Here is a 27456-nt window from a genome sequence, read left to right on the forward strand (position 1 = left end):
ATGCTGCCCATGATCCCTCAGCCTTGTATTTTTTGAAGGCCTTTTCTTTAGTATTAATATGCATTTTTATGTTGGAGTTTAGCCACCCAGGGTTTAGTTTTGCTCTTTTAAATTTATTTCCCTTTGGAATGCACTGGCCAATTCCTTTGTTTTGTATGCTCTTGAAGCACTCCCATTTTTGCTCCTTGTTCTTTGTTCCCAGGGTTCTGTCCCATATGATATTTTCTAGCAGAGAGTGCAGTTTTGGGGAATTGGCTTTTTTGAAATTCAATGTCCTTATATTACCCTTGTGTTTCCTGTTACTATGATTAATACTGAAACTAATTGACCTATGGTCACTGTTTCCCAAGTTCCCCTGTATTTCTATGTCCGTAAGCAGGTCTGAATTGTTGGTAATCAGTAGGTCAAGTACTGCATTGTTTCTTGTCGGTGCGTTCACCATCTGACTCATGAAATTGTCCTGCAAAACATTTAGGAACTGGCGAGCCTTGGCTGAATGTGCGTTTCCTTCTGCCCAGTTTATTTCTGGATAATTAAAGTCCCCCATTATAATGACATTTCCCATCCTTGCTGCCAATCCTATCTGTAAAAGGAGGTCCGCCTCCCCCTCCTCCCTCTGGTTGGGGGGCCTATAACATATAACAATATTACCCTCCCTATAGTGCCTTCCCCATTAAGTTCTACCCATATGGATTCTGCCTCGTCCATAGCTCCATTATTAATATCATCCCTCATATTTACCTGTACACTGTTCTTAATATACAGACATACCCCTCCCCCTTTTTTACCTTCTCTATCTCTACGATAAAGGGAGTACCCCTGAACGGTCGCCATCCAGTCATGAGAGTTGTCGAACCAAGTTTCTGTTATCCCCACAAAATCTAAGTCCTCCTCAAACATCAGCAGCTCCAGCTCTCCCATCTTGTTGGCCAGGCTTCTGGCATTGGTATACAAACCTCGTAATTTTGACGGGTTGCATATATCCTAGTTTGATGTTGTTTTTAGGCTGCTCTTGTGATTTTTCCCCATACCCACCTTGGACTCAGGTACTCTAAACACCCTACCACTAATGTCCCCATTTGTGCCCTCTGAATCTTGCTCCCCGCTGGCTAATTCTACAACTGTACCCTCCCCCCCATCACCTAATTTAAAAGCCCCTCTAACTTTACGGCCATCCTCTCACCTAGTACGGCTGCACCCTCCCCATTTAGGTGCAATCCGTCCCTACCAAAGAGATGGTGGCCGACTGACAAGTCGGCCCAGTTCTCCAGGAACCCAAAACCCTCCTTACTACACCAGCTCCACAGCCACTTGTTAACTTCCCTAATCTCCCGCTGCCTCTCTGGTGTGGCTTGAGGTACAGGTAGTATTTCTGAAAATGCTACCTTGGAGGTCCTACTCCTCAACTTATCGCCTAAGTCCCTGAAATCGTTTAGGACTCTCCATCTTCCTCTGCCTTGGTCATTGGTACTCACGTGTACCATGACAGCTGGGTCTTCCCCAGCCCCACCCAGTAATCTGTCCACCTGATCCGCGATGCGCCGAACCCGAGCGCCCGGTAAACAGACTGTTCAGCGCCCACGGTCTTTGTGACAGATTGCACTGTCTGCCCTTCTAATGATTGAGTCCCCTACCACCAGCACCTGTCTTTCCTTTCCCTTTCTCCCGGCCTCACTGGAGGAGTTCTTCCCCTGGCAGCTAGGGGCGTCGCTCTGCTCCAGCAATGCTGGTCCCTGACTGGTTTACCCAACATCACGCAACGGGGCGTATTTATTGGGGTGTTCCAGCCCAGGACCGGCCTCCTTGCCTTTTTTCCCCTCTTCCCTTCCTAACTGTCACCCATCTACTCTGCTCTGATGCCTGCACCTCCGTTACTCCACCCTCCTCTGTGCAGGCCCCTGCCTGCACCTGTCGGGTACGATCCCAGCTCTCCTCCGTTATGGACATTCGTCTCAGTGTTGCCAGCTGCTTCCCTAGATTCAGGACCTGAGCTTCCAGGGAAGCAACGTGCTTACATTTCGTGCATTTGTATTCGCCCTTGATCTCATGATCGAGGAACGCATACATATCACAAGATGTATACCGAATCGCATCTCCACACCCGCTGGGCATTGTACCTACTAATCTAATCTAATGGGGATTCAGTAATTTAAGTCTTTACTGTGTGGCTGTTTTCTAGCTTCCTAACGCTACTTTCTTACCCTCTGGTACGCTGCTACACTCCCAGACACTCGCAGGTACTCCCAGACACTTGCAGGTACTCCCAGACACTCGCAGGTATTCATAGGTATTTCCAGACACCTAGGTAGTAATAGGTATTTCCAGACTCTCGGGTAGTACTAGGTACTCCCAGACACTCGGGTAGTACTAGGTACTCCCAGACACTCGGGTAGTACTAGGTACTCCCAGACACTCGGGTAGTAATCTCAGATCTCAGAGTGCAGACAAAGAGCTTGTGCTTACAGAGGCATAGGGAAAACTTCACAACAGATGCAGCAGAGAGTATATAGGCTTTAGAAATGTGTCTTCTTACTAATCCGTTTCAAATTCTGCTATATCCAATGACATACCTTCTTAGACCCAGTTTGTGCAGACAGTTATGAACTCTTTCCGGCCACATACACATTTTTTTAGCTAAATATACCCCTCTAATCCTAAACTAACCCCAATTACAATAGTGTACAGTAAATGCACATAAATAAAATCTTACCTTAAAAATTGATTGAAGAGCGCGGCCATCTCTGGTGTGGGCGTCTGAAGCCACTGTGTCCCCCGCTGTTTCCTTCTTCCTGGTTTCAGCTACCCAGAATGCCGATCGCAATCTTGCGCACGCGCTCTAGATTGCGATCGACAATTAGAGTAGCAGCCGGCCATTCCCATTGCATCCTGGGATTGATGACGCTCATCTCCCAGGACGCAATGCAAAGTAGGAAGTGACGTTTGGGGCTGCGGCCGCATAAGGAGGGAGAGGAAGGAAGGTAAGTTAATTTTCATTAAAAATAAGGCAAGTGAAACAAAAAAAATATATATTTACTATCCAATTCTTTTTTAGGTTTTTTTTTTTTTTACTCTACCTGATGCTGCAAAGTTTTTTTTTTTTTTTTTTTTTAGGGTGGAACTCCGCTTTAATTCTCAATAATAATAATGAGCGCAAAACCCAGCCAAGTTTGCTCATCCTTACTCCGCACCAGGCATTTCATATTCTAGCACCCATGACCTAATTGCTTTGCTGGCTTCCACAAAGTGATCCATCTGGTTTATATAAAATAACCTTTGCCCCATGTGTAAAAATACTCATGTAACATTATGTACCCCTTATCACACATTTAGAATTTTATCTTGAAATGTTTAAAATCTCAGAATGGGCTGTCAGGAGCTGGAACAGGTTTTTTGCAGCCTCATTGTATGTCACATATACAGGATTAAACCTTTCATTTTCTACAGATCTGCTTTTTGATGTTTTAGTTCTTTTAAGGTCTGAATATCCACAGAAAATTGTGATTTTTGTCTTCCTTAACATCTCTTCAGTTATAGCAATACATTCCTGTTCTGTTAATGGAAAATACTTTGACTGGATTCTTATCTCACGGAGAAGTTGTTTTCGAGCTGGTGTACGATACTATGTTAGAGGTATCGTAATTTATTTTCTTCAAAAATTGGAAAAACAAGGGGCTAAATAAAAGCGTTCGTATGTATTTAACGTATGTGATGTTTGTGCACTGTAGAAAAATTGTATTAGTGTTTTAACTTGCTTTGATCCCTGCACCAATAGGACATTTTTACCATTTGTATATTTTGTTTTAGGTCTAGATTTTTCAAATGCTATTTCTTTTTGTTTTTTGAAGCCTTGAAACTTGTGAAAGTACTTCCTGTGGTGTAAGGTAAAAAGCTGCATTTTGCAGCAACTAAAGTGATATTACACCCTAATTACATGTAAAAAAACATAGTGATGAAGACCACGGCACTTATCTTGTTTTCAGGTTCATTTTTCTTCACTTGTCATGCCTGCTTTCCAGTCCTTTGTAGAAATCCCCCTCTCTGGAGCCACCTTTGTGTGTGCCCTCCCGGCCAGCTATGTGGACAAGTATTTTTATGTCCCCAGAAGTTAATAGCTCCAAGCCAAATATGGCTTGTGTAGCAATTATATATGCTATATTATTATATATTATATTATTTTTCTTACTTGCCATTTTTTTCCCACGAAAGTGGAGTTACCCTTTAAATTGCTGTGTATCTTAGACCATAGTTTTTGGATGCTTTTGTAATTCAAGATTTAACAGTGAAGTGGAAGTCCAGACAAAACTTTTTATTGAGTGTGTAAATTAGGACACCTTTTAGGATTTTATAGTTAAGGATCTATTAGAAAATTTCCCCATTTCTGTCACAACAGTCCAATAAGACCAGTATAGAGCCACATCTGTTATGTATATCAAACTCAATAGAAAAATGTAGTCAGGCTTTACTGGCACAGAAGGGAACACTTAGCCCCCATTCACACTGGGGCGACCTGTCAGGCGACCTGGTCCCCTGACAGATCGCCGTAGGTCGCCTGCCATACAGAAGCTATGGACCCGTTCTAATAGGAGCGACACAAGTCGCTCCGACTTAGAAAAAGGGTCCGGAGCTTCTTTGGGGCGACCCGGAGCGACCTGCATAGACTTCAATGTTATGAAGTCCGTGCCGGCCGCTCCGAGGTCGCGGGGCGAGCAGCGCGCCACGACCTGTGAGGTCGCCCGGCGAAGTAGCACCGCCCCAGTGTGAACGGGGGCTCAATATAATGTATAAAAACAGTAACATTTTATTACAAACAATTCATAGAATCGTATATAGACTGAAAGGATGCTACAACCCGACTTACAACAAGTTAATCACACCTGTCTATCATTAAGGATGTACTCCCTATTCTATTACTCCTATACTAACCTGTGCTGGCATTCTCCATTCCACACTCCCAGACACACGCAGAGCTCTGCGAGGAGCAATGTAGGACCGAAGTCAAAACATGGCCAAAGAATAATGCATCATTCATCTTTTATTTCCTGGTTCAGTATCCTAAGTACAATATATTATCAGGATATGACCGAGCAATGTTTACAACATTACACCAATAGAAATGTTTAAGGAGCCCATCCTTAGAACCTCCCTGTTTGTCACAACGTGACAATTTATGAATCCTTTCTCCAACATAAATCACCCTTGTAAGCATGTATATACAGTATCTCACAAAAGTGAGTACACCCCTCACATTTTTGAAAATATTTTATTATACCTTTTCATGTGACAACACTGAAGAAATGACACTTTGCTACAATGTAAATTAGTGAGTGTACGGCTTGTATAACAGTGTAAATTTGCTATCCCCTCAAAATAACTCAACACACAGCCATTAATGGCTAAACTGCTGGCAACAAAAGTGAGTACACCCCTAAGTCAAAATGTCCAAATTGGGCCCAAAGTGTCAATATTTTGTGTGGCCACCATTATTTTCCTGCACTGCCTTAACCCTCTTTGGCATGGAGTTCACTAGAGCTTCACAGGTTTCAACTGGAGTCCTCTTCCACTCCTCCATGCTCATGCTTGGCAATGTCCATCACCTTTTCCCTCAGCTTCTTTAACAAGGCAGTGGTCATTTTGGAGGTTTTTGGTTTTTTCTCATGTTGGAATACTGCCCTGCGGCCCAGTCTCGGAAGGTAGGGGATCATGCTCTGCTTCAATATGTCACAGTACATGTTGGCATTCATGGTTCCCTCAATGAACTGTAGCTCCCTATTGCCGGCAGCACTCATGCAGTCCCAGTCCCAGACCATGACAATCCCACCACCATGCTTGACTGTACCCAAGACACACACATCTTTGTACTCCTCACCTGGTTGCCGCCACACACGCTTGACACCATCTGAACCAAATAACTGTATCTTGGTTTCATCAGACCACAGGACGTGGTTCCAGTAATGCATGTCCTTAGACTGCTTGTCTTCAGCAAACTGTTTGCGGGCTTTCTTGTGCATCATCTTTAGAAGAGGCGTTCTTTTGGCAACCCCCCCCCCCCCCCCACACACCTTCAACCTCTGCAGCAATGCTGGCAGCACTCATACGTCAATTTCTGGACAACCTCTGGATATGACCATTTGGTCGACCATGGCAAGGCCTGTTCTTTGTGGAACCTGACCTGTTAAACTGCTGTATGGTCTTGGTCACCGTGCTGCAGCTCAGTTTCAGTGTCTTGACCATTTTTTTTTTTTTTTTCCATAAACATTTTATTGAGAGAAACAAAAAAGAATATGCAGTGTTTATAACAATACAGAAAACAGGAAAATATGCATAAAGGAGGACAGCACAAGGAACAACACACTTGGCTATACTCAAACTCGGGTTTGAGGGGATACAATTAATGTAGATAACATATATCACTGGTCGAGCCACAGCTATTATGTGGGTGAAAGCATGAGTCAAGAACCTAAGCTAGAAGAAATTAAACAGAGGTAGTCTCATGTGCCACAGTGGCACTATGCATTGGGGATAGTTAGACAGGTTGTATGGAGATTAGGGTTTGACAATTTTTTTATAGCCTAGGGCTAGGCCATCTTTATGTAGAGCAGCAATTCTTTTTTTTCAGATCCTCAGAGTTCTTTGCCGAGAAATGCCATGTTGAACCTCCAGTAACCAATATGAGAGCGATAACACCAGATTTAACACACCTGTCCCCATTCACACCTGAGACCTTGTAACACTGAGTCACATGACACCAGGGAGGAAAAATGGCTAATTGGGCCCAATTTGGACATTTTCTCTTAGGGGTGTACTCACGTTTGTTGCCAGCGGTTTAGTCATTAATGGCTGTGTGTTGAGTTATATTGAGTGGACAGCAAATTTACACTGTTATACAAGCTGTACACTCACTACTTTACATTGTAGCAAAGTGTCATTCCTTCAGCGTTGTCACATGAGAAGATATAATATATTTACAAAAATGTGAAGGATGTACTCACTTTTGTGAGATACTGTAACTATAAAACCAATAGACACATTCAAATTACATATGATATATACATATGATATATCAATAAGGGTCATTTCAACTGTCATCTCAAATGTATAGCAAATGTTCATGAAAAATAAGAAGAACGTGACAGTCCTTAAATTAATAAAGTAATCTTCAGCAAAAATAGAAAAGAACCGAAAAGTCTCTTTTGTATTGAGCCTTGTATATGTCCATAAATTTTCAGGTTGTACAAAGTCCTCATTATTTCAGTCCTTCGGTTAATTTCCTAAACCTTTACAACGCCTGAGGATTCTATACCTTGCCATAGAGCCAACAGAAATCTCAATCTCTCTCTCCCTCTCTCTGTCTCTCGCTCTCAGTCTCTCTCTCTCTCTCCCCCACTGGAACATTCAGCCCTTGGGTTGGCATCATGGCTCTTCCTCCTGGCATTCCCAGGAACTTTCACAGGAGTCTCTTTAAACCTTGAACAGGAGTAGAGAAGTGTACTATACTAGGATGATGGCTTAGCAAAGCTTCTGGAATCATCCAAGGACCTCCTGTGGCATTAGAAAAACAAGGATTTCCATGCAAGGATTTAGTCATTTATTTTTTGAATATATTGTTTTTTATTGAAAATTTTAACAACATACAAGGAAATACACAGTCAGTGCATCGTGTACAGTAAAACAGCATGTAAATACAATGAGGGGGGGGGGGGGGATAAAGAGAGGGGATGGGGGTGTTCCGACAGATATACAGAAGTAGGCAGCTAAACAGTTAACAAGAAAAACCCAAAACCGGTCTATATGCATTATTAACGCGCTACAGGTACCGTGGCTCATAACAATCTGGACAATATCAGGCCAAACAAAGAGTCTGCTCTGAGGGGTGGATAGGAAGAGGGCGAGGCAACTACTCCCACAGCTCCCAATGGGAACATAATAGCCGTGAGGATAGCGCCCCCCCCCCCGCATAACATCCAATCACATTCAGGGAGAATACTTCCAATATTGCCACGCTTTCCTGAACTTCGAAAATGAGAGGGAGTTGAACGACCGGGATCTTTCCAAGATGTAATTATCAACGGTTTTGACTACTTCGGAGAAGTTAGGTATGTCTAGAGTCCGCCATCTGCGCAGAATTAGTGTCCTAGAGGCCAATAGTATGTGAAGAACCATCTGTCTATAGTAGACAGGGTAAACTTCTATGCCTAGATTCAACAAAGCTAATTCCTTTTTGGGGGGATGCAGTATACCCGTACATTCCGCAATACACCTGAATATCCTATTCCAATAACTGGTCAACGAAGGGCATTCCCAGAGTATATGGGCAAGTGTTCCCTTATAGCCACACTCCCTCCAACAAAGGTCAGGGAGTGAGGGGAAAACTTTTGCCAACCTGTGTGGGGTATAGTACCACCTGTTAGTGATTTTCAACATCATTTCCCAGTGTGACGTGCAGTTAGAGTATTGGTAGGTAGAGGTGAGAGCACGGGACCACTGTTCCGGGGTAAATTGAAGGCCTAGATCCCGTTCCCATCTCTGCATAGATGCAGAGACTGGAGGGTCTGGTTGATTTAGTCATTTATTCAAATAGAACATCCAGATAGAGGCGTAAATAGGGGAGCAGATACTCTCCAATAAACATGAATAACTACAGAATCAAATAAACTACTAGATAAACACTCCCCCCCCTTTTTTTTATATAAGATAGGTCTTAAAAATAAGTGCAAGTACTGTATATGGTTTTCAATTAATATATGGTACTCTACTTTTTGATTATAATAAAATCAGTAGCCTTGTGGAGAGAAGTCCTCATAGGTCAACACGTTTCTCGATTAATTTCTTCAGGACACATTGAGAATAATCACAGAGGAACCATTAGGACATGTACAGTGCCTTGAAAAAGTATTCATACCCCTTGAAATTTTCCACATTTTGTCATGTTACAACCAAAAATGTTAACATAATTGATTGGGATTTTATGTGATAGACCCAACGCAAAGTGGCACAGAAGTGTAAAGTGGAAGAAAAATGTTAAATGGGTTTCAACTTTTTTTTGCAAATATTTGTATTCCACCCCCTTTACGCTGATACCCTGAACTAAAATCTAGTGAACCAGTTGCCTTCAGAAGTCACCTAATTAGTAAATAGAGTCCACCTGTGTGTAATTCATTCTCAGTATAAATGCAGCTGTTCTGTGAAGCCCTCAGAGGTTTATTAGAGAACCTTAGTGAACAAACAGCATCATTTAGACCAAATGAACACACCAGACAGGTCAGGGATAAAGTTGTGGAGAAGTTAGCAGGGTTAGGTTATAAAGCTTAAGATATATATTTTTTTTTCATTCATCCATCTTCCCATCAACTCTTACCAGCTTCCCTGTCCCTGCTGAAGAGAAGCATCCCCAAAACATGATGCTGCCAGCACCATGTTTCATGGTGGGGATGGTGTGTTCAGGGTTATGTGCAGTGTTCGTTTTCCGCCACACATAGCGTTTTTGCTTTTAGGCCAAAATGTTAAATTTTAGTCTAATCTGACCAAAGCACCTTCTTCCACATATTTGCTCTGTCCTGCACATGGCTTCTTGCAAACTGCAAATGACACTTCTTATGGCTTTCTTTCAGCAATGGTTTTCTTCTTGCTACTGTTCCATAAAGGCCAGATTTGTGGGGTGCACGGCTATAAGTTGTCCTGTGGACAGATTCTCCCATCTGAGCTGTGGATCCCTTCAGCTCCTCCAGAGTTACCATGGGCCTCTTGGCTGCTTCTCTGAATAATGCTCTCCTTTCCCGGCCTGTCAGTTTAGGTGAACGGCCATGTTTTGTTAGGTTTGCAGTGGTGCCATACTCTTTCATGTTTTTGTATGATTGATTGAACAGTGCTCCGTGAGATGTTTAAAGCTTGGGAAATTTTTTTTATAACCTAACCCTGCTTTAAACTTCTCCACAACCTTATCCCTGAACTGTCTGGTGTGTTCCTTGGCCTTCGTGTTGCTGTTTGTTCACTAACAAACCTCTGAGGGCTTCACAGAACAGTGGTATTTATACTGGGAATAAATTACACACAGGTGGACTCTATTTACAAATTTGGTGACTTCTGAAGGCAATTGGTTTCACTCAATTTAAGTTAGGGGTATCAGAGTAAAGGGGGCTGAATAGAAATTCACACCACATTTTTCAGATATTGATTTGTAAAAAATGTTGAAAACCATTTATCATTTTCCTTCCACATCACAATCGCAGTTCAGTTTTGGGCACCAGTTCTCAAAAAGGATATCGGGAAACTGGAGAAAGTGCAGTGAAGGGCAACCAAACTGAAAAAGAGGCATGGAGGAGCTCTGCTATGGGGAAAGGTTACAGGAACTGAACGAATTCTCTCTTGAGAAGGGGAGATTAAGGGGGGATATGATCAACGTGTACAAATACATAAGGGGTCCATATAGTTAACTTGGTGTTGAATTATTCACTTTAAGGTCATCACAGAGGACAAAGGGAGCACTCTTTATGTCTAGAGGAAAACAGATTTAATCTCCAAATACGGAAAGGTTTCTTCACAGTAAGAGCTGGGAAAATGTGGAATAGACTCCCTCCAGAGGTGGTTCTGGCCAGCTTAGTAGATTGCTTTAAAAAAGGCCTGGAATCTTTCCTTAATGTACATAATATAACTGGGTACTAACCTCTATAGTTAAAGTTGATCCAAAGAAAATCTGATTTGCCTTTCGGGGGGATCCATTTTTTCCCTTGCTGTAGCAAATTGGATCATGCTTTGCTGGGGGTTTTTGCGTTCCTCTGGATCATCTGTGGGTATAGGACTATGTATATGGGATTGTATGATACATTTTGTTTTTTATTGGTTGAACTAGATGGACAAGAGTCTTTTTTTTTTTTTTTTAACCTGACTATGTAACTATATGTAAAAATGATGTGCCACTTTGTGTTGGTCTATCACATAATACATTTACGTAGTTTTATATTTTAAATGCTCTTTTCTTATTATTTATAGCCATTGTATCTTTTGAATGTGAGCCTTTTAAACCTATTGCCCATGGGAATATACCTATATTTACCACTTTAGCCATAATGTGTGAACGTGTCAGGCCTCCTGCTCTGTAGAAGACTGGAATAATTTATTTATTTACATTTTTAATATATATATATTTGGGGGGGGGGGTTGTATTTTTCTATGCCATGTGCGTATGTATGGTTTTATTTATTTATTTTTTTATTTAAAAAAAAATGTAGGTATTGACTCAGAAGGTCATGCTGCAAATTTTGTTGAAACTGAACAAATTGTGCATTTCAATGGAGGAAAAGCTTCATTTGTTCAAGTAAGTTTTTATTCGTTTTTATGTTTTCTGCACACAGGTTGTAAATATTTTGTAATAGGACATGCTATTTATAGTTGATATCAAGCCATTATAGAAGAAAAGTCTGTTAAAAGAGAGTGCAGAAGCAACAGAAACAGGAGAATGACAAGATAGAAAGCACTAAAAGCAATATCATTTTCAGACTGACAAAGATTTTTTTTATAGTTTAATATATCAAAAGTGTAACTATTTAGATTACCTGGACCATTTTGCATCTGGTCAAAAGCAGAGACACCAGCTATCAACCTCGTTAAAGGCAGGTTCATTATCTGGATCAGCATTGAAAAAAGTGCAAAGCTCCTAAAGCTGGCTAAGCGACAAAAGATAAACCCATTCCTCCATTTACATAAGCAAGGTGGATGGAGGAACCCATCAATGGGACATTGTATTCTGACAGCGGGACTCTCCCGCTCCTGATAGCACACCTTTTTCCTAATTTTCTGCATGCCCTTTAGACTTTTTTTTTCTGGTAAAATTTTACAGTAGATCAATTTCCAGGTCCAGAGCCACTGACATTTCCTTCTGCACATGCAATGTCTTTGCAAACTCAAACTTATTGAGAAGATTGGTCCAGTAGAGCACTGGGAGATACCTGTAAAGGTCACTGTGTGCCATTATTCCTCATGCCCTGCAGTTTTTGATGTGAGAGGGGCTAATACTATGGGTCTGAGGACTGACGTCATCCGCTCTTCACTCACTTTCCTACTATACAGTGTCAAACAGCACCTTACCACTGCTGCTTCTTTTGCATAATGTAACATGGAGTTTCAATTGACAGTTCATTCCTGCTGCCTGCCTACAGTGACTTTGATCACTTCTAGCTATCCAACCCTCACCTGCTACTAGTTGTCAGGGTTTTTTTTGGTACTTGAGGCCTTGCCTGTTACCCTGAGCCCATATGTTGCCTTATTGCCATTCGGTCACAGCATGCCTAATGCTAGACATGAAGGGGAAAGTCCCACTGTAACGGATGCCCCCAGCTCTGTTTGCAATGCATGTACTGAAGGTCCTGATGTCTACATCCTGGAGTCATGTTGCCCTCTGCTCTTTGTGTCTATTCCACCCTTAGAGTCCTCTTTAACTCCATCAGGTGTTGCTGGATTCTCTGCCCTTTTGGCTGAGGTTTTGTTCTACAGTTATTCTAGACTTTATGACCTAAACCCCAATAGTTATTTGTTGACTCTGATCGCAGAGGCCACAAGCATGTTCCCGTGCCCTCCCCAGAGGATTCTATATCGGATTTGCTCACTCCCTTTAGCGGGTTCTCAGCTGTTAGCTGTGGAGGCTGCCTGATTTTAATATTTTTTTTTTATTTAAAGGCATGCAACAGATAACCATGAAAAATCGATTTCTTACAACATATATAGAGTAATCATTTCAAGTGCCCACAGAATATTCTCAAAATATGTCAAGTAGAAGATACAATGATGCGTACTGAGTATTCACAAAAAAAAACTCAAATATAGGATACAATAATGTATGTATAGAAATATATGTATAGAAATACAGTTGGTTTAAACTAGCTGTTGCTTATACTGGTAATCTGCCATGGAGGTGAAGGAAGGGCTGACTTTTACTGCCCGATTCTGAGTCGCCAAGTTCTTACAAATAGCTTGCCCCTGACCCTCCTCCCTGCCCCTGCTATTACTTCAGTAATTCAGTATGCACCACTCTAAAACTAGAAGTCTGTTGCTTTTACCAGTGCTGTTTTTAGTCTTGGGATGTTTACAACTCCTACAGCACAAATATTATCTCTTTGCAGTTCCTTTTCAACGATGTCTCTAAGGAGATTGAAAGCCGTTGTTTGCTCCCCCCAAGCACCTTGCATCCATTTTATTAGAATTTTGTACAGACGTGATCCATTCTCATGATGGTTTCGACCATGTTCTGCCTTAACAATATGCTTACTATTCCATCGAGGACGTACTTGTGTTTAAAGATCCAACGTAAAAGTGGTTTGAAGGCCTTTCTATGGCTCTTTCATCAATGGCAGGTCCTGCCTTTCACTTGATCCTAACTGTGACTTTATTGGCGTAGCATTACATTTTATATGTAACAGTTTGTTAGAGGCCTCTGCCTCATCTCTAGCATGTGTCTCATGTCGGCACATGTGCATGCATAGGGCACGATCATTGGCAGAAAATATACTCAGCCAGCAGTGCCTGGACTTGGTCATATATCCAGCGGTGTTGCAAGTGGGGGATGTCAGATGTGGATCTCCTGGCCTTCAGATTCAACAACAAAACGAAATGGGTTTGTGTCCTGGTACAGGATTCTCTAGCAGAAACAATGGATGCTCTGGTGGCTGCCTGATATGTGCGTTTTTCGTCCTCTGAAACCTCTGCCCCATCTGGATTTAGATGGTTGGCATTCCAGTGTTACTCACTGCTCTGAACTGGCTCAAGCAGATATGGTACACCAGCCTAGTAAGACACCTGGCAGACACTCCATGGGCACTGCCACATTGTCAAGATCTTCTGTCCCAAGGTGCCATTTACCATCCAGCACTTCAGTCGCTGGCTTTAATGGTATGCCTGTTAAAACCAGGTTCTGAGGAGCAGAAGTATCCCAGAGTCGGGGATTCCTATGTTGCTCAAAAATCAAGCAAGTCTACTTCCTGCAAGGTTTTTCATCAGATGTGGAAGGCATACTGCACTTTGTTGTGAGTCTAATGGCTTCCTCCCCATAAGCTTTTCTGTGCGATGTATCCTCTCCTTCCTGCAGCTGAGTCTGTACCAGCGTTTGGCTTTCAACACTATCAATGGTCAGTGGTTTTACGCTGGCAACTTGTTTGGGCAATGGCTGGGGTTGGTGCTTCCATCATCACAGCACCATGGTTGATATGGTGTCAGAATGATTGAAGCGCATTACTTTTATTATTACATTTTATTGTAAAATAAAATAGTTCAACTTGCCATAATGCTGAATCAGTGGGAGCCCTGAGCGGGTCACTTGCCACTGTCGCCTGCCACCAGATGCAGCTTGTCATGTCACCTGCCTTCAGATGCAGCTTGTCACTTGCCGCGTTGCCTGCCACCAGATGCAGCTTGTCACTTGCCAGGTTGCCTGCCACCATATGTGGATTGTCACTATCCTGCCACCCGCTGAAACTTCCCACTGTTGCCTACCACCAAATAATACCAGATGCATCTTGTCACTTTTTAAATGTAAAGGCAATTTTGTGGCAGGCAACAGTGACAGAAGAGCAAGAGGCTTATGGGAGTCTCAGCCCAGCATTGCAGCATTCAAGGGTAAACTGGCACATGCGCATTGGCTGGATCCCCGAGTGGGGGGGGGGGGGGCAGTGAGAGATCTCTCTGCTAGCCTGTGGCTGCACATAACAGAGCAGCCTTCATCATGGCTGTGAGGGTGAAACAGCTTTGATGCGAGGTGAGCATTGAGATATGGCATCATTCTGCCTGCCACCCACTGCACCTGTGACAGTGCAGCCTTTGCGGCCCGGCTGCAGCCTGGCATCGGTCCATGGCCCGGTGGTTGGGGACCCCCGCATTGAGGAACACATGTCTCTCTCCTGTGTTTTATATGCATGCTCTGTACCGCTTTGCTGCAAAACTAATGCATGTTGGTAGGAGATGGGGTTATCCTGAGCTGGCCTACAGTTGTTTTGTTTGCCAGTGCCCAGTCCTCCTGTAGGCAGAAATATGTTAGAGTTTATATGTCCCTGTATAGAACACTGTGCAGCAAATATTTTAATGACTACAATTTTATTTTACAATAGTTGCTTTGTAAAAAAAAATTGGCATTATATTGTCTTTGTAATAATATTAAATTAATGAGTTATTATTTAATAACTTCTTAAAGTGTTACTAAACCCAGGAGCCTGCATTCACTATTATCTGTTCTGCGACAGTACACAGAACATGGAAATGCAATTATTTTAGTAAATATAAACTGCTAAATATCTTTTCTCCTCAGCAGTGTATAGCAGTCTTGTGTCAGGTTAAATCTTGTAGGAGGAGTTTTCATACTGCACTGAGCTGTCCTATCAGGATGAAGATAGGATAGTGTCTGGATAGGGCTAATTGACCCTGTGCTGATCACATGCACTCTCAAGAAAATTAAAAACCTCTCTAGCAATACACACCAAACTGAGCATGTGCAGCCTGACTCCAAAGGCTCTGTGTATACAAGATCAAACAGCCTTTTTACAAAATGCTGAGGATTAACCCCTTAGGTTCCACAGTGAGTATAACAAGCATGCTTTACTGTATATACAGACTGATTTTACTGTTGGTTTAGTAACACTTTAAAGGTTAACTCTGCTTCCGTGGGGAAAAAATATATTATATAAAAAAAAATGGCATTATGTACTTAGGAAAAATTACCTTTCCTTTTCAATCTGCAGTGCTGTAATTATCTGTAAAATTCAATGCAATATGGCAACCTAGAGGCATTGTGTACACACTTGGTGTACAGAACTTCCCCTAGAAATAATGTTTCCCGATTGTGTGATTGGTTTAAAGTGGTTCTAAAGTCTAAAAGTTTCTTGCATTAAGGTAAAAATGTTTAGGCATTATGCCTTTGCTGTCAATCATAGCCATTGATGAGAAAGCCGGGGGCAGGACTGAGTCTCACTGTCTGTGTCAGTAGATGCAGCAGCGGGGCGCTAGAGCGAGCACGTATGAGTGCTCCCATGGGAAGCGGCTTCCTGCAGGGGCACTGGACAGAAAGGAGGAGCCAGGAGCCCCGGCGGGGGGACCCGTGAAACGACGGTTTGCGGCCACTCTGTGCAATTCCATTCCACAGAGCAGGTAAGTATAGACATGTTTTTTTTTTTTTTTAACTTTACAATCTCTTTAATGATTTTCCCAGAAATTGCTACAAGTCAGTTCATTTTTTGTGAGATATTCCTAAAGGGTTAATTGCTTCTAAGGCCTCATGCACTCTGAACGTTTTTACAGCTGCTGTTTTAGGTGTCAGACGTTTTTTCTGCAGCCAGTAAACTCCCCAGCATGTTATCCAGTTTCCATGCACACCTAGGCTGTTATAAGCAGTTTTTGGCAGGGGCGTTTTCTGGCTGGAAAAATAACCCAGAACTAGTGGGTTTTAGAAGGTGTTTTTCGGGTGTAAAAATGCTCAAACTGATAAAAGCTGAAAAACGCAGCTATTCTGTGTATATCAAAGTTTTTGGACCATAAGCTTTTGTGGGAGTATAGTTTTGTTATAAAAAATGCTGAAAAAAGCTGAAAAACGCTACTGCAAAAAAGCTGACAAACTCCTACAGCTACAGTTTTCTACGGACATTTTGATAATGTCCAGTGTGCATGAGGCCTAAAGGATGCAGACCTTGCAACTTTCCTCATTGGAATACTGCAAGTGTATCAGCCGATTAATAGTAAAAAAGTCACTCCCATTTAGATTTACTCTGCAAACAACAAACAGATTTTCCTTCAAAGCAGAAATCAGTAGGAATCTTCAACAAAGTTTGTTAAAATGCTTGCAATGTACATTAATCATCCAGAGGGAATTGTTTTATTTTCTCAACAAAGTGGAGTTAAGATTTAAAGGGTAAGCATACCTAAGCAAGTTTGCAGATACAATTCTTTTACCTTGGCCTCATCTTTCATGTACTTTTAAGACTTAACAAGGTCCAAGCCAGTGTACACATTGCTTTTTTACATTTTCGTTTCTGTCAGTCCATGATTAAGAACAATAGATAGGGAAAGCATCTGGATGCAAGATGTGCATTCTGCTAAGCATACTTTAGTTGTGGAAAATCAAAATGTCATGTTCCTGTTCCTAATATCTGTTTGTCTGTCTTCAGTGCCTGAGAGTCGCACATTTTGATTGTTTGTTTTATGGTACTGAGCACCATAGAATAACTGAATAACCATGTAATCACTGAAGAAACAGATCACCAATTTCTGGTGGAAAGCAGCGCCTGCATGCGTTTAAAAGCAGAATATGTATCCAATGGGAACCCTGTTTCTTTCCTTAAGTCTCACTTGCCCTCTCAAAATGGTGCAGATAACTTCATGTAAACAAACCCAATATTTACACTGGTATGGGTCTGGGATTACAGCTCTGAAAGCACAAGGAAAGAAAAGATAATAGATTAGGTTGTGACAACTTGGTGCCCCCCCCCCCCCCCCCCCGATAAAGAAAAATGTGTTTTTTTTTTTTTTTTTTTTTTTTCCTAAGACCTGTCTAACTTAAAACTTTCATGTTTGTGTGCTTTCTTTTAGAGTCGAGGGTCAATTCCATTTTTCTGGTCACAAAGACCAAACTTGAAATATAAACCGAAGCCTCAAATCAACAATGCTGTAAATCATGTAAATATTTTTTATGTTTGTTTTGGGCACTTTGGCTAAGTCTATTTCTATGATTATAGCATCTTACACTCGCTAAATGTACCAAGCAAAGTTGTTGTTTTTTTTGTTTTTTTTTGCAGAAAGTTTGTGTTCCTTTATAAAACATCATAACTTCTGGTTAACATCTTACACAGCTCTAACATTTAAATTACATAATCATTATTTTTTAAATTTTGATCAATGAAGTGACATTTGGATCAAGAGCTAGTTACCTATTTATAAAGAACTGATATATTACACAGCACTTTACAGAGTGTAGTCCATTTACATTAGTCCCTGTCCTCCAGCGTTGCTTTTAGTTTAGTCTCCATACACTAGGGCCAATTTGTGAGAAAATCAGTGCAGTGACAACAAACTATACACTATCTGTAAAGAATATTCACTGTTTGGAAATGTTCATGCTTTTTGGCCATAGAACTTTAAATCAGAGTATATATAAAGTTACCATACCATGAGAGAAAAATGTTGACTCCTATTGCTGGCTTCTGTATGAAAATGCTAGCTGCCTGGCTGTCTGATTTCAGTTTGTTTCAGTCAAAGTTCCGCAACAAGCGTGCTGTAAATAATTGTCAAAAATGTGTCAGAACTACTTATCTACAGTATGTATTTGTTCCAGGTCAGCAAATAACACAGCACTGAAGTAAAGTAGGAAAATAATAGCAAAGGAACTATTCTGAAGATGTCCCTCTAAGTGTTTTTTTATACTGATCATAGAAGATATACTTTTTTATGTCAAAGTAAAAACAGATACCTGGAAAGTAATTCAAATTAATTACAAGAAAAAAAGAAAATACAAAATAACTTGATTGAATACGTTTTCAAGCAAGCCACTGAATATGCCCTTGGCGTGCAGTTAAGCCAATCATTAAGAAATAGAAAACGTATGGTATAGATGTAAATCTGCTAAAAACAGACCATCCATCAAAAGTGGTTGGCTGTGCAAGCAAGAGACTAGTGAGGTAAGCTGCCATGAGACCTAAGCCCAAACCTCAATTTATGATATAAAGTCATTGTGTGAGTTTAATGAAATGGTGCATACAGCTTTATGGGAGGGTGGCAAATGTGCAAATGCATTGTTCACCTGAGCTCAAATGACATTCCACCTACAGTTTTCCAGAACGCACCTGGGAGACCCTAGAAAAGTGTTAGTTCTTGTAGTTAGAAGGTTTTATGGTATGAGGCCAAAATTGAGCTTAGCTTTTTGACCATCAGACCAAACACCTTCTTTGGAATAGGCTATTCACCACAGATCCCTATAAATACACAATCTTTCTTTGCAGCAGACCCTGTAAGGTTTATGAGAGTAGAATGAATACAAAAAATACAGCAAAACGAAATCATTTGTGATTGAATTTTCTTTGACAATAAAACATTAAAACTTTCAAGAGGCAAATACTTTTATATAGACACTGTATAAACATCGTGAAGATGATCCCAGGTGAGATTCAAACCCAGCACAGAAATCAGCAAGGCATGGTTACTAACATGACCTGTGGGTCGCTTACCAACCTCCTTAAGGTTGCATTAACACTATAGTGTTTAGGAAACACTTAAAAAAAAATTTGTCTTGATTCCAGGGCCTTTTATTAGTAATAGCACCCCAAATGCAGCAAAATGGACAATTTTTTTTCATGCGAAAAACCACTCGAAGGTCAAAAAGGTGCAGGAGCTGTTTTGTCAGGTTTCTCACGCATAGGACAGACCTTTGAAGTAGGGATGCAACGAATGTTCGGCAACCGAACATTATTCGGCCGAAAATAGCAAACAAAGCACTTTCGGTGTTCGGCCGAATAAGTAAAAAAGCCGAATAAATTTGTGCCGAACAATAGGGCTGAACGATAGTCGATATGATATCGACTATCGTTCTGTGGCCGTAGGCGATATTCATATCGCCGAGGTCACGATATTTACATAGGCAGGGGGAAGGGACTCGGAGGAGGACAGGAGGACTCACAGACTTCCGTGTTAGGCAGGGGAAGCCGGGACACTTCAGCGGTGAGCATACATTACTCACTCGTGCACTGCAGCCCGCCCCACACATTCAGTGAGTCTTACTCTCCTCCCTAGTTTTTTCAATGGCACATTCAGGGAGCCAATCACGCCGTGATTAGCTGCACAGCGAACCAATCACGCGTGCCTGCACACCTGATTGGTTCCGCTGTGCCGCTACTCACGGCGTGATTGGCTTCCTGAATGTGCCATTGAAAAAACTAGGGAGGAGAGTAAGACTCACTGAATGTGTGGGGCGGGCTGCAGTGCACGAGTGAGTAATGTATGTATGCGGCTGTGCTCCTTTCCAGGCTCCTACTAGTCCACCTCCTGCCTCCTACTACCACCTCTATGAGAGACTGTCTGTCACTGTATAATCTGATCGAGTCCACACTGACACTGACTGACTGTCACTGAGTAATTGATGTTACCATATTAACCCTGACCTGCCCAGTGTCCTGTATCTGCAATTAAAATTTACAAGGCTGCCTGCATGCTTCCTGATTTCCATTCCCAGCATCCTTCCCAATCCCTACAGTGTCACTAACATTAACCCTATGGTACAAGGCTGCAGTGTGCACTGAATCCCATTCCCTACAGTAACATTTAGGGAGAGAGAGACATGAGAGGACAAGAGAGAGAGAGAGACATGAGAGGACAAGAGAGAGAGAGTGAGAGGACAAGAGAGAGACATGAGAGGACAAGAGAGAGGACAAAAAATTGGCAAAATAAATGGAAAAAATGTGAAACACCGCGTTCGGTATTCGGCCTTCGGCCAAGCATTTCATTATTATTCGGCTTCGGCCAAGAATTTCATTTCTGTGCATCCCTACTTTGAAGTGAATGGACTTCTCTATGAATGTAGCGTAAAAACATGCACCGTTATGCAAGTTTATGCAACACTATAATGTGAATGCAGTCTCTGATTAAATTACACAACATAATTAAGTTTTTAGCTATATATAGTCATTTCTCTTATTTAACAGAGTTTGTTTCATCTGCAGATGGATGGATTTCAGAGGCATTTTGACTCACAGATAATTAGTTATGGAAAACAAGTTATCGTGAACTTGGTATGCATTTCTTACTATACTTAATGTATGTGTTCTTTAAGTGGATTTGCTGATAATGTATTAATAACATGAATATATCAGGGAATAAAACAGTCCCAGTGCCTTTTTATAATATTTTTATGTTAGGCACATGAAGAGTGTACAAGGGGAAAGTAGGTATTAACTTTCAAAGAAATCAAATAATGTATGTATCTTACTCTCTCTCCAGAATCACCTAGGAACTGCATTCATTTCCTAGTCTGAAGCCAGCTATGCATAGATTAAAACTTGGCTGGTTCAGCAGGGACCTACTGAATTTCGACCAGTGTATGGCCCTTGTTCTGTACAACTGTCTGGAACACTGCTCAATGTATTCTGGGGGTGGAAAAGCCTCCCTGTTGTCAGAAAACAATAGCTCAGCAGGAAGGATTCCCCCATTTACCTCAAATGTGTGGATGGGGTAATCAGGTTAGTTTTTTTGTTAAACAAAATGGGCTGCCTAAGATGCTAGCCCAAGGATGATAACATAATAAAAATTGTGCTTGACTTTGTTCTTCACTTTGTTTTACACACAACTTTGCATCCTGCTGCTGCCACCTTAACATTTGTGATTGGCAGAAAGTTACAATTTACAGATTTTATAGGTTGTTTTGGAAGCACAGTAGCTTTACTTTTTTAGAATGAAAAAGTGCACAATTGTTGGGATCGGCGCTATCACTTAAAATATTTCAGTGGTAAAAGTGTATATTGTGCGCATTAATAAAACTGCATAAAATCATACGTATTTGATAAGGTGCATATAGTTCGTTTGCCCCTTTAAATACAAAGTGCTACGTGCTGGTTAAAAACTTCAACAAACAATGCATGGGCTGTATTTAGTGTACCATATCATATATCACATATGCATATAAAGTGCTGAGTGCTAATATTGCAATAAACCACGTGAGTGATTATGTGCCTTTAAATAATGAATATGGCGCCTGTGGATCCCCACAAATTGCACCGCTGCTTACCGCACATGTAAGGCAGATGACTCAGCCGTTCCTCGGTCACTAAAACACAAGAGAAGCTTCCATTGCGTAGTATATGATGGTTATATTAGAGCAAGTAGCATCCACTCACATTTAGGGAGTTCACTTTCAGCATAAGGTGTTCGCCGAGTTGCTTCCGCGTTCCAACGGCTCAAACCACCGTTACCGGAAGTAATATTCATTATTTAAAGGCACATAATCACTCACGTGGTTTATTGCAATATTAGCACTCAGCACTTTATATGCATATGTGATATATGATATGGTACACTAAACACAGCCCATGCATTGTTTGTTGAAGTTTTTAACCAGCACGTAGCACTTTGTATTTAAAGGGGCAAACGCACTATATGCACCATATGCACCTTATCAAATACGTATGATTTTATGCAGTTTTATTAATGCGCACAATATACACTTTTATCATTGAAATATTTTAAGTGATAGCGCCGATCCCAACAATTGTGCACTTTTTCATTTTTACTACCTCAGTGGTAGGTTGGTGGCAGCTTATATCACAATATTTATCCTAGTTCAATTAAGGTACTGAAACTCCATAGCACTGGTACCAACCCTATTTCATTACTTTTATAGAAGTTGAAAAAAAATTGTTCAGTCAAGTAAGGCAAGCCATAGACGGTGTGAATTTATTTCCTGCACATTCGCATGATTCCCCCATCAACACAGACAGTGTTGACAGGGTTATCCCTCCTGCTGAGCAATTGACTTCTCCACGTGAGGGGAAGGCGGGTGTAGTCATCCCTGCCCTTGCTAGTGGCTATTGCAGCCGCTTGTCATTGCAAGCCAATCTTGCAAGATGGTTGTACCCAAGTTGATTGATCAATCAACTTGATACATTCAGCCTACCCATTAATGGTTCGAATGTTTGGCAGTTCCTGCTGAACTGGCCAATATTCCAAATGTCTATGGCTGGCCTTATTTGCTAACATTCTTTGTTTGAAAGACTGAACAACAGTAAGGCTGTCCGTAGATGATTTCTTTTTTCTGCTAGCGATAATCACAGGTAGAACCCAGCATGCTGGTTGTACCCAAGTTGACCGATCAATTTTGTACATTCAGCCTGCCCATACACGGTTCGAATCTCGGCTGGTTCACCAGGAGAATCGAAACATGTATGGCCTGCCTAAGTTTATATATAGGTACCAAGTTGGTAGGGGTAAATAAAGACACCGGTCCATCCAGTTACATAGTAAGGTTGAAAAAAGGCACAAGTCCATCTAGTTCAACCAGTGAAAAGAGAAAAAAAATCATACAATCCCAAATACACAATCCTATACCCACAGTTAAACCAGAGGAAAAAATTCCTTCCTGATCCCCTGAGAGGCAATCGGTAATTCTCTGGATCAACTTTACCTATAAATGTTAGCACCCACTTATATTATGTACATTTAGAAAAATAATCCACGCCTTTATTAAAGCAATCTACTGAGCTGGCCAGAACCAACTCTTGAGGGGGTCTATTCTACATTTTCCACCCTTACTGTGAAGAAACCTTTCCGTATTTGCAGATGAAATCTCTTTACCTCTAGACGTAAAGAGTGCCCCCTTGTCCTCTGTCATGACCTTAAAGTGAATATCTCAACACCAAGTTCACTATATGGACCCCTTATGTATTTATACATGTTGATTATATCCCCCCTAATTTCCTCTTATCAAGAAAGAATATATTCAGTTTACTCCATCCTCATAGCTGAGTTCCTCCATGCCTCTGAACAGTTTGGCCCTTCTCTGTACTTTCTCCAGTTCTCGGATATCCTTTTTGAGAACTTGTGCCCAAAACTGAACTGCATATTCCAGATGAGGTCTTATTAAAGATTTGTACAGGGGCAAAATTATATCTTTCTCCCTGGAGTCCATACCTCTCCTAATACAAGAAAGGAGTTTGCTCACTTTTGAAACCACAGCTTCGCATTGCATTATACTATTAGGCTTATGATCCACCAAAACCCCCAGATCCTTCTCAACAATTGATTGCCCAATGTGGAACTCCCCCTAGTATGTATGATGCATGCATATTCTTGGCCCCCAAGTGCATACATTTTCATTTATCAACATTAAATCTCATTTGCCACATAGTTGCCCTATTAAACAGTGCATTGAGGTTGGCTTGTAAGTTATAGACATCCTGTAAGGACGTTATTCCAGTGCATAGCTTGGTGTCATCTGCAAAGACTAAAATGGTACTTTTAGTCCCAGACCCTATATCATATAGTGAATCCGGAAAGTATTCACAGCGCTCTACTTTTTCCACATTTTGTTATTTTACAGCCTTAGTCCAAAATGGATTAAGATCATTATTCTCCTCAAAATTCTACAAACAACTCCCCATAATGACAACATGAAAGAAGTTTGTTTGAAATGATTGCAAATTTATTTAAAGTATAAAACAAAAAAAATCACATGTACATAAGTATTCACAACCTTTGCTGTGCCACTCAAAACTGAGCTCAGGTCCATCCTGTTTCTACTGATCACCTTGACATGTTTCTACAACTTGATTGGAGTCCACCTGTGGTAAATTTTGTTGGAAAAGAGAAATGGGCCGAGGGTGCACCAGCCTAGCGCATTATCTTTAAAACAATTTATTGCAAAAGACATGTATACACATTATGCTCACAAAACGATTATGAAACATGGGCAATAAGCAATGAGGGACCACCAGGGGTCTCCACCGGGCATCCTTAGCTGCCGCAGGCCGTGGAAGGATGTAGAGCTCCAAAAAAACGCTTACGCGTTTCGGGGTGTTCCCCCTTTATCAGAGCTCATTGCTTATTGCCCGTGTTTCATAATCGTTTTGTGAGTATAATGTGTATACATGTCTATTGCAATAAATTGTTTAAAAGATAATGCGCTAGGCTGGTGTCCATTTCTCTTTTCAATGGGTCGTGGTAACCCAAAGCAGATACTGGAGAGTGGCAGCACAGCCTGAATTTACTACAATTCGACCTGAATCGCATTTTCAGGATACCAGCCGCAAGGCCACCCCTCAAGCGCAGTAAATTTTGTTGATTGGACATGATTTGGAAAGGCACACACCTGTCTTTTTAAGGTCCCGCAGTAAAAGTGTATGTCAGAGCACAAACCAAGCCATGAAGTTAAAGGAATTGTCTGTAGTTCTCTGAGACAGGATTGTGTTGAGGTACTGATCTGGGAAGGATACAGAAAACTTTCTGCTGCATTGAACATCCCAATGAGCACAGTGGCCCCCCCATCATCCGTAAATGGAAGGCGTTTGGAACCACCAGGACTCTTCCTAGAGTGGGCCGCCCAGCCAAGATCGGGGGAGAAAGGCCTTAGTCAGGGAGGTAACCAAGAACCCGATAATAGCTCTGACAGAGCTTCAGCGTTTCTCTGTGTAGTGAAGAGAACCTTCCAGAAGAACAACTATCTCTGCAGCACTCCACCAATCAGGCCTGTATGGTAGAGTGGCCAGACGGAAGACACTCCTCAGTAAAAGGCACAAGACAGCCCGGCTGGAGTTTGCCAAAAGGCACCTGAAGGACTTTCAGACATGAGAAACAAAATTCTCTGGTCTGATGAAACAAAGATTGAACCCTTTGGCCTGAATGGCAAGCATCATGTCTGGAGGAAACCAGGCACCGCTCATTACCTGGCCAATACCATCCCTACAGTGAAGCATGGTGGTGGCAGCATCATGCTGTGGGGATTTTTTCAGTGGCAGGAGCTGGGAGACTAGTCAGGATGAAGGGAAAGATGAATGCAGCAATGTACAGAGACATAGTTTAAGAAAACCTGCTCCAGAGCGCTCTGGACCTCAAACTGGGGCGAAGGTACATCTTCCAACAGGACAAAGACCCTAAGCACACAGCCAAGATAACAAAAGAGTGGCTATGGGACAACTCTGTAAATGTCCTTGATTGGCCCAGCCAGAGCCCAGACTTGATCCAGATTGAACATCTCTGGAGAGATTTAAAAATGGCTGTGCTCTGATGCTCTCCATCCAACCTGATAGAGCTTGAGAGGTCATGCAAAGAAGAATGGGAGAAACTGCTGAAAAATTGGTGTGCCAAGCTTGTAGTATCTGTCAGAATATTTATACTGCTCTGAATATAACAGTGTCTATTTATGTAAGTAAGCAAAAATCTGTAAGGTAGGAGAATCTTAACTTATTTCCACAAATCAATATGTAACTAATTATTTTTAATCGATTCATTTCTTTTTAAAAGCATAAAGCAATCTTAGTCTACAGTAGGGAATATATAAGACTATTTATTCACAAGACATGTATTCACAATAAATTATTAGACTTGAGGTAACACAAAGAGATAACCTTACATAAAATACAAACTTAAAACGATAAATGCAATGTGATATGTAGCTCAATAATGAAATTAAAAAATAAAAGCAAGATTGCATTTCCCCAGGTATAGTATAAACCATAGATAAGTATTCTATATAATCAGACCACAATTGTCTGCGAATTGCGCAGCCAACAGTCACTCCGCTGCAGTTGGGAGTGAGAATAGGCTATGCAAAACGGGAGACAAATACGCTCATATTGCGCTAAATCTGATCTTAATAAAAATGTCTAAAAACAAAAATCAGTTTTTAGAGAAAAATCTACTATGGTTCATACGGCTGGGATTGTAATCTCATTACCCTTAAATATGAAATATAAAACATATAAGGAAGGAAATAAACAAGTTAGGGAGGAGTTTCGTTTGGCATCCTTCAAAGTTTCAGATAAATGATGGAGCAAGATGGAGCATGTATAGATGAGTATACAGTGGGTACGGAAAGTATTCAGACCCCCTTAAATTTTTCACTCTTTGTTATATTGCAGCCATTTGCTAAAAATCATTTAGGTTCATTCTTCTTCCTCATGAATGTACACATAGCACTCCATACTGACAGAAAAACACAGAATTGTTGACATTTTTATTAAAAAAGAAAAACTGAAATGTCACATGGTCCTAAGTATTCAGACCCTTTGCTGTGACACTCATTTATTTAACTCAGGTGCTTTCCATTTCTTCTGATCATCCTTGAGATGGTTCTACACCTTCATTTGAGTCCAGCTGTGTTTGATTATACTGATTGGACTTGATTAGGAAAGCCACACACCTGTCTATATAAGACCTTCCAGATCACAATGCATGTCAGAGCAAATGAGAATCATGAGGTCAAAGGAACTGCCTGAAGAGCTCAGAGACAGAATTGTGGCAAGGCACAGATCTGGCCAAGGTTACAAAAAAGATTTCTGCTGCACTTAAGGTTCCTAAGAGCACAGTGGCCTCCATAATCCTCAAATGGAAGACGTTTGGGACGACCAGAACCTTTCCTAGAGTCCGGCCAAACTGAGCTATCGGGGGAGAAGAGCCTTGGTGAGAGAGGTAAAGAAGAACCCAAAGATCACTGTGGCTGAGCTCCAGAGATGCAGTCAGGAGATGGGAGAAAGTTGTAGAAAGTCAACCATCACTGCAGCCCTCCACCAGTCGGGGCTTTATGGCAGAGTGGCCCGACGGAAGCCTCTCCTCAGTGTAAGACACATGAAAGCCCGCATGGAGTTTGCTAAAAAAACACCTGAAGGACTCCAAGATGGTGAGAAATAAGATTCTCTGGTCTGATGAAACCAAAATAGAACTTTTTGGCCTTAATTCTAAGCGGTATGTGTGGAGAAAACCAGGCACTGCTCATCACCTGTCCAATACAGTCCCAAC

General features: G+C 41.4%; 1 protein-coding gene across 1 annotated transcript in view; it reads left to right on the plus strand.

Moving 5' to 3' along the window:
* The window catches only part of SACM1L (SAC1 like phosphatidylinositide phosphatase), a 267712-nt gene that overhangs the window by 89741 nt on the left and 150515 nt on the right, over positions 1 to 27456 (plus strand). The window contains exons 8-11 of the mRNA XM_082257843.1: positions 3529 to 3630; positions 11226 to 11311; positions 17557 to 17643; positions 20676 to 20744. Coding sequence (XP_082113969.1) covers positions 3529 to 3630; positions 11226 to 11311; positions 17557 to 17643; positions 20676 to 20744 — 344 coding nt within the window. The remainder of the gene's footprint in view (positions 1 to 3528; positions 3631 to 11225; positions 11312 to 17556; positions 17644 to 20675; positions 20745 to 27456) is intronic.

This window comes from Pelophylax lessonae, assembly GCF_965119305.1.
Source record: "Pelophylax lessonae genome assembly, chromosome: 5".
In the NCBI taxonomy this organism is placed as follows: Eukaryota; Metazoa; Chordata; class Amphibia; order Anura; family Ranidae; genus Pelophylax; species Pelophylax lessonae.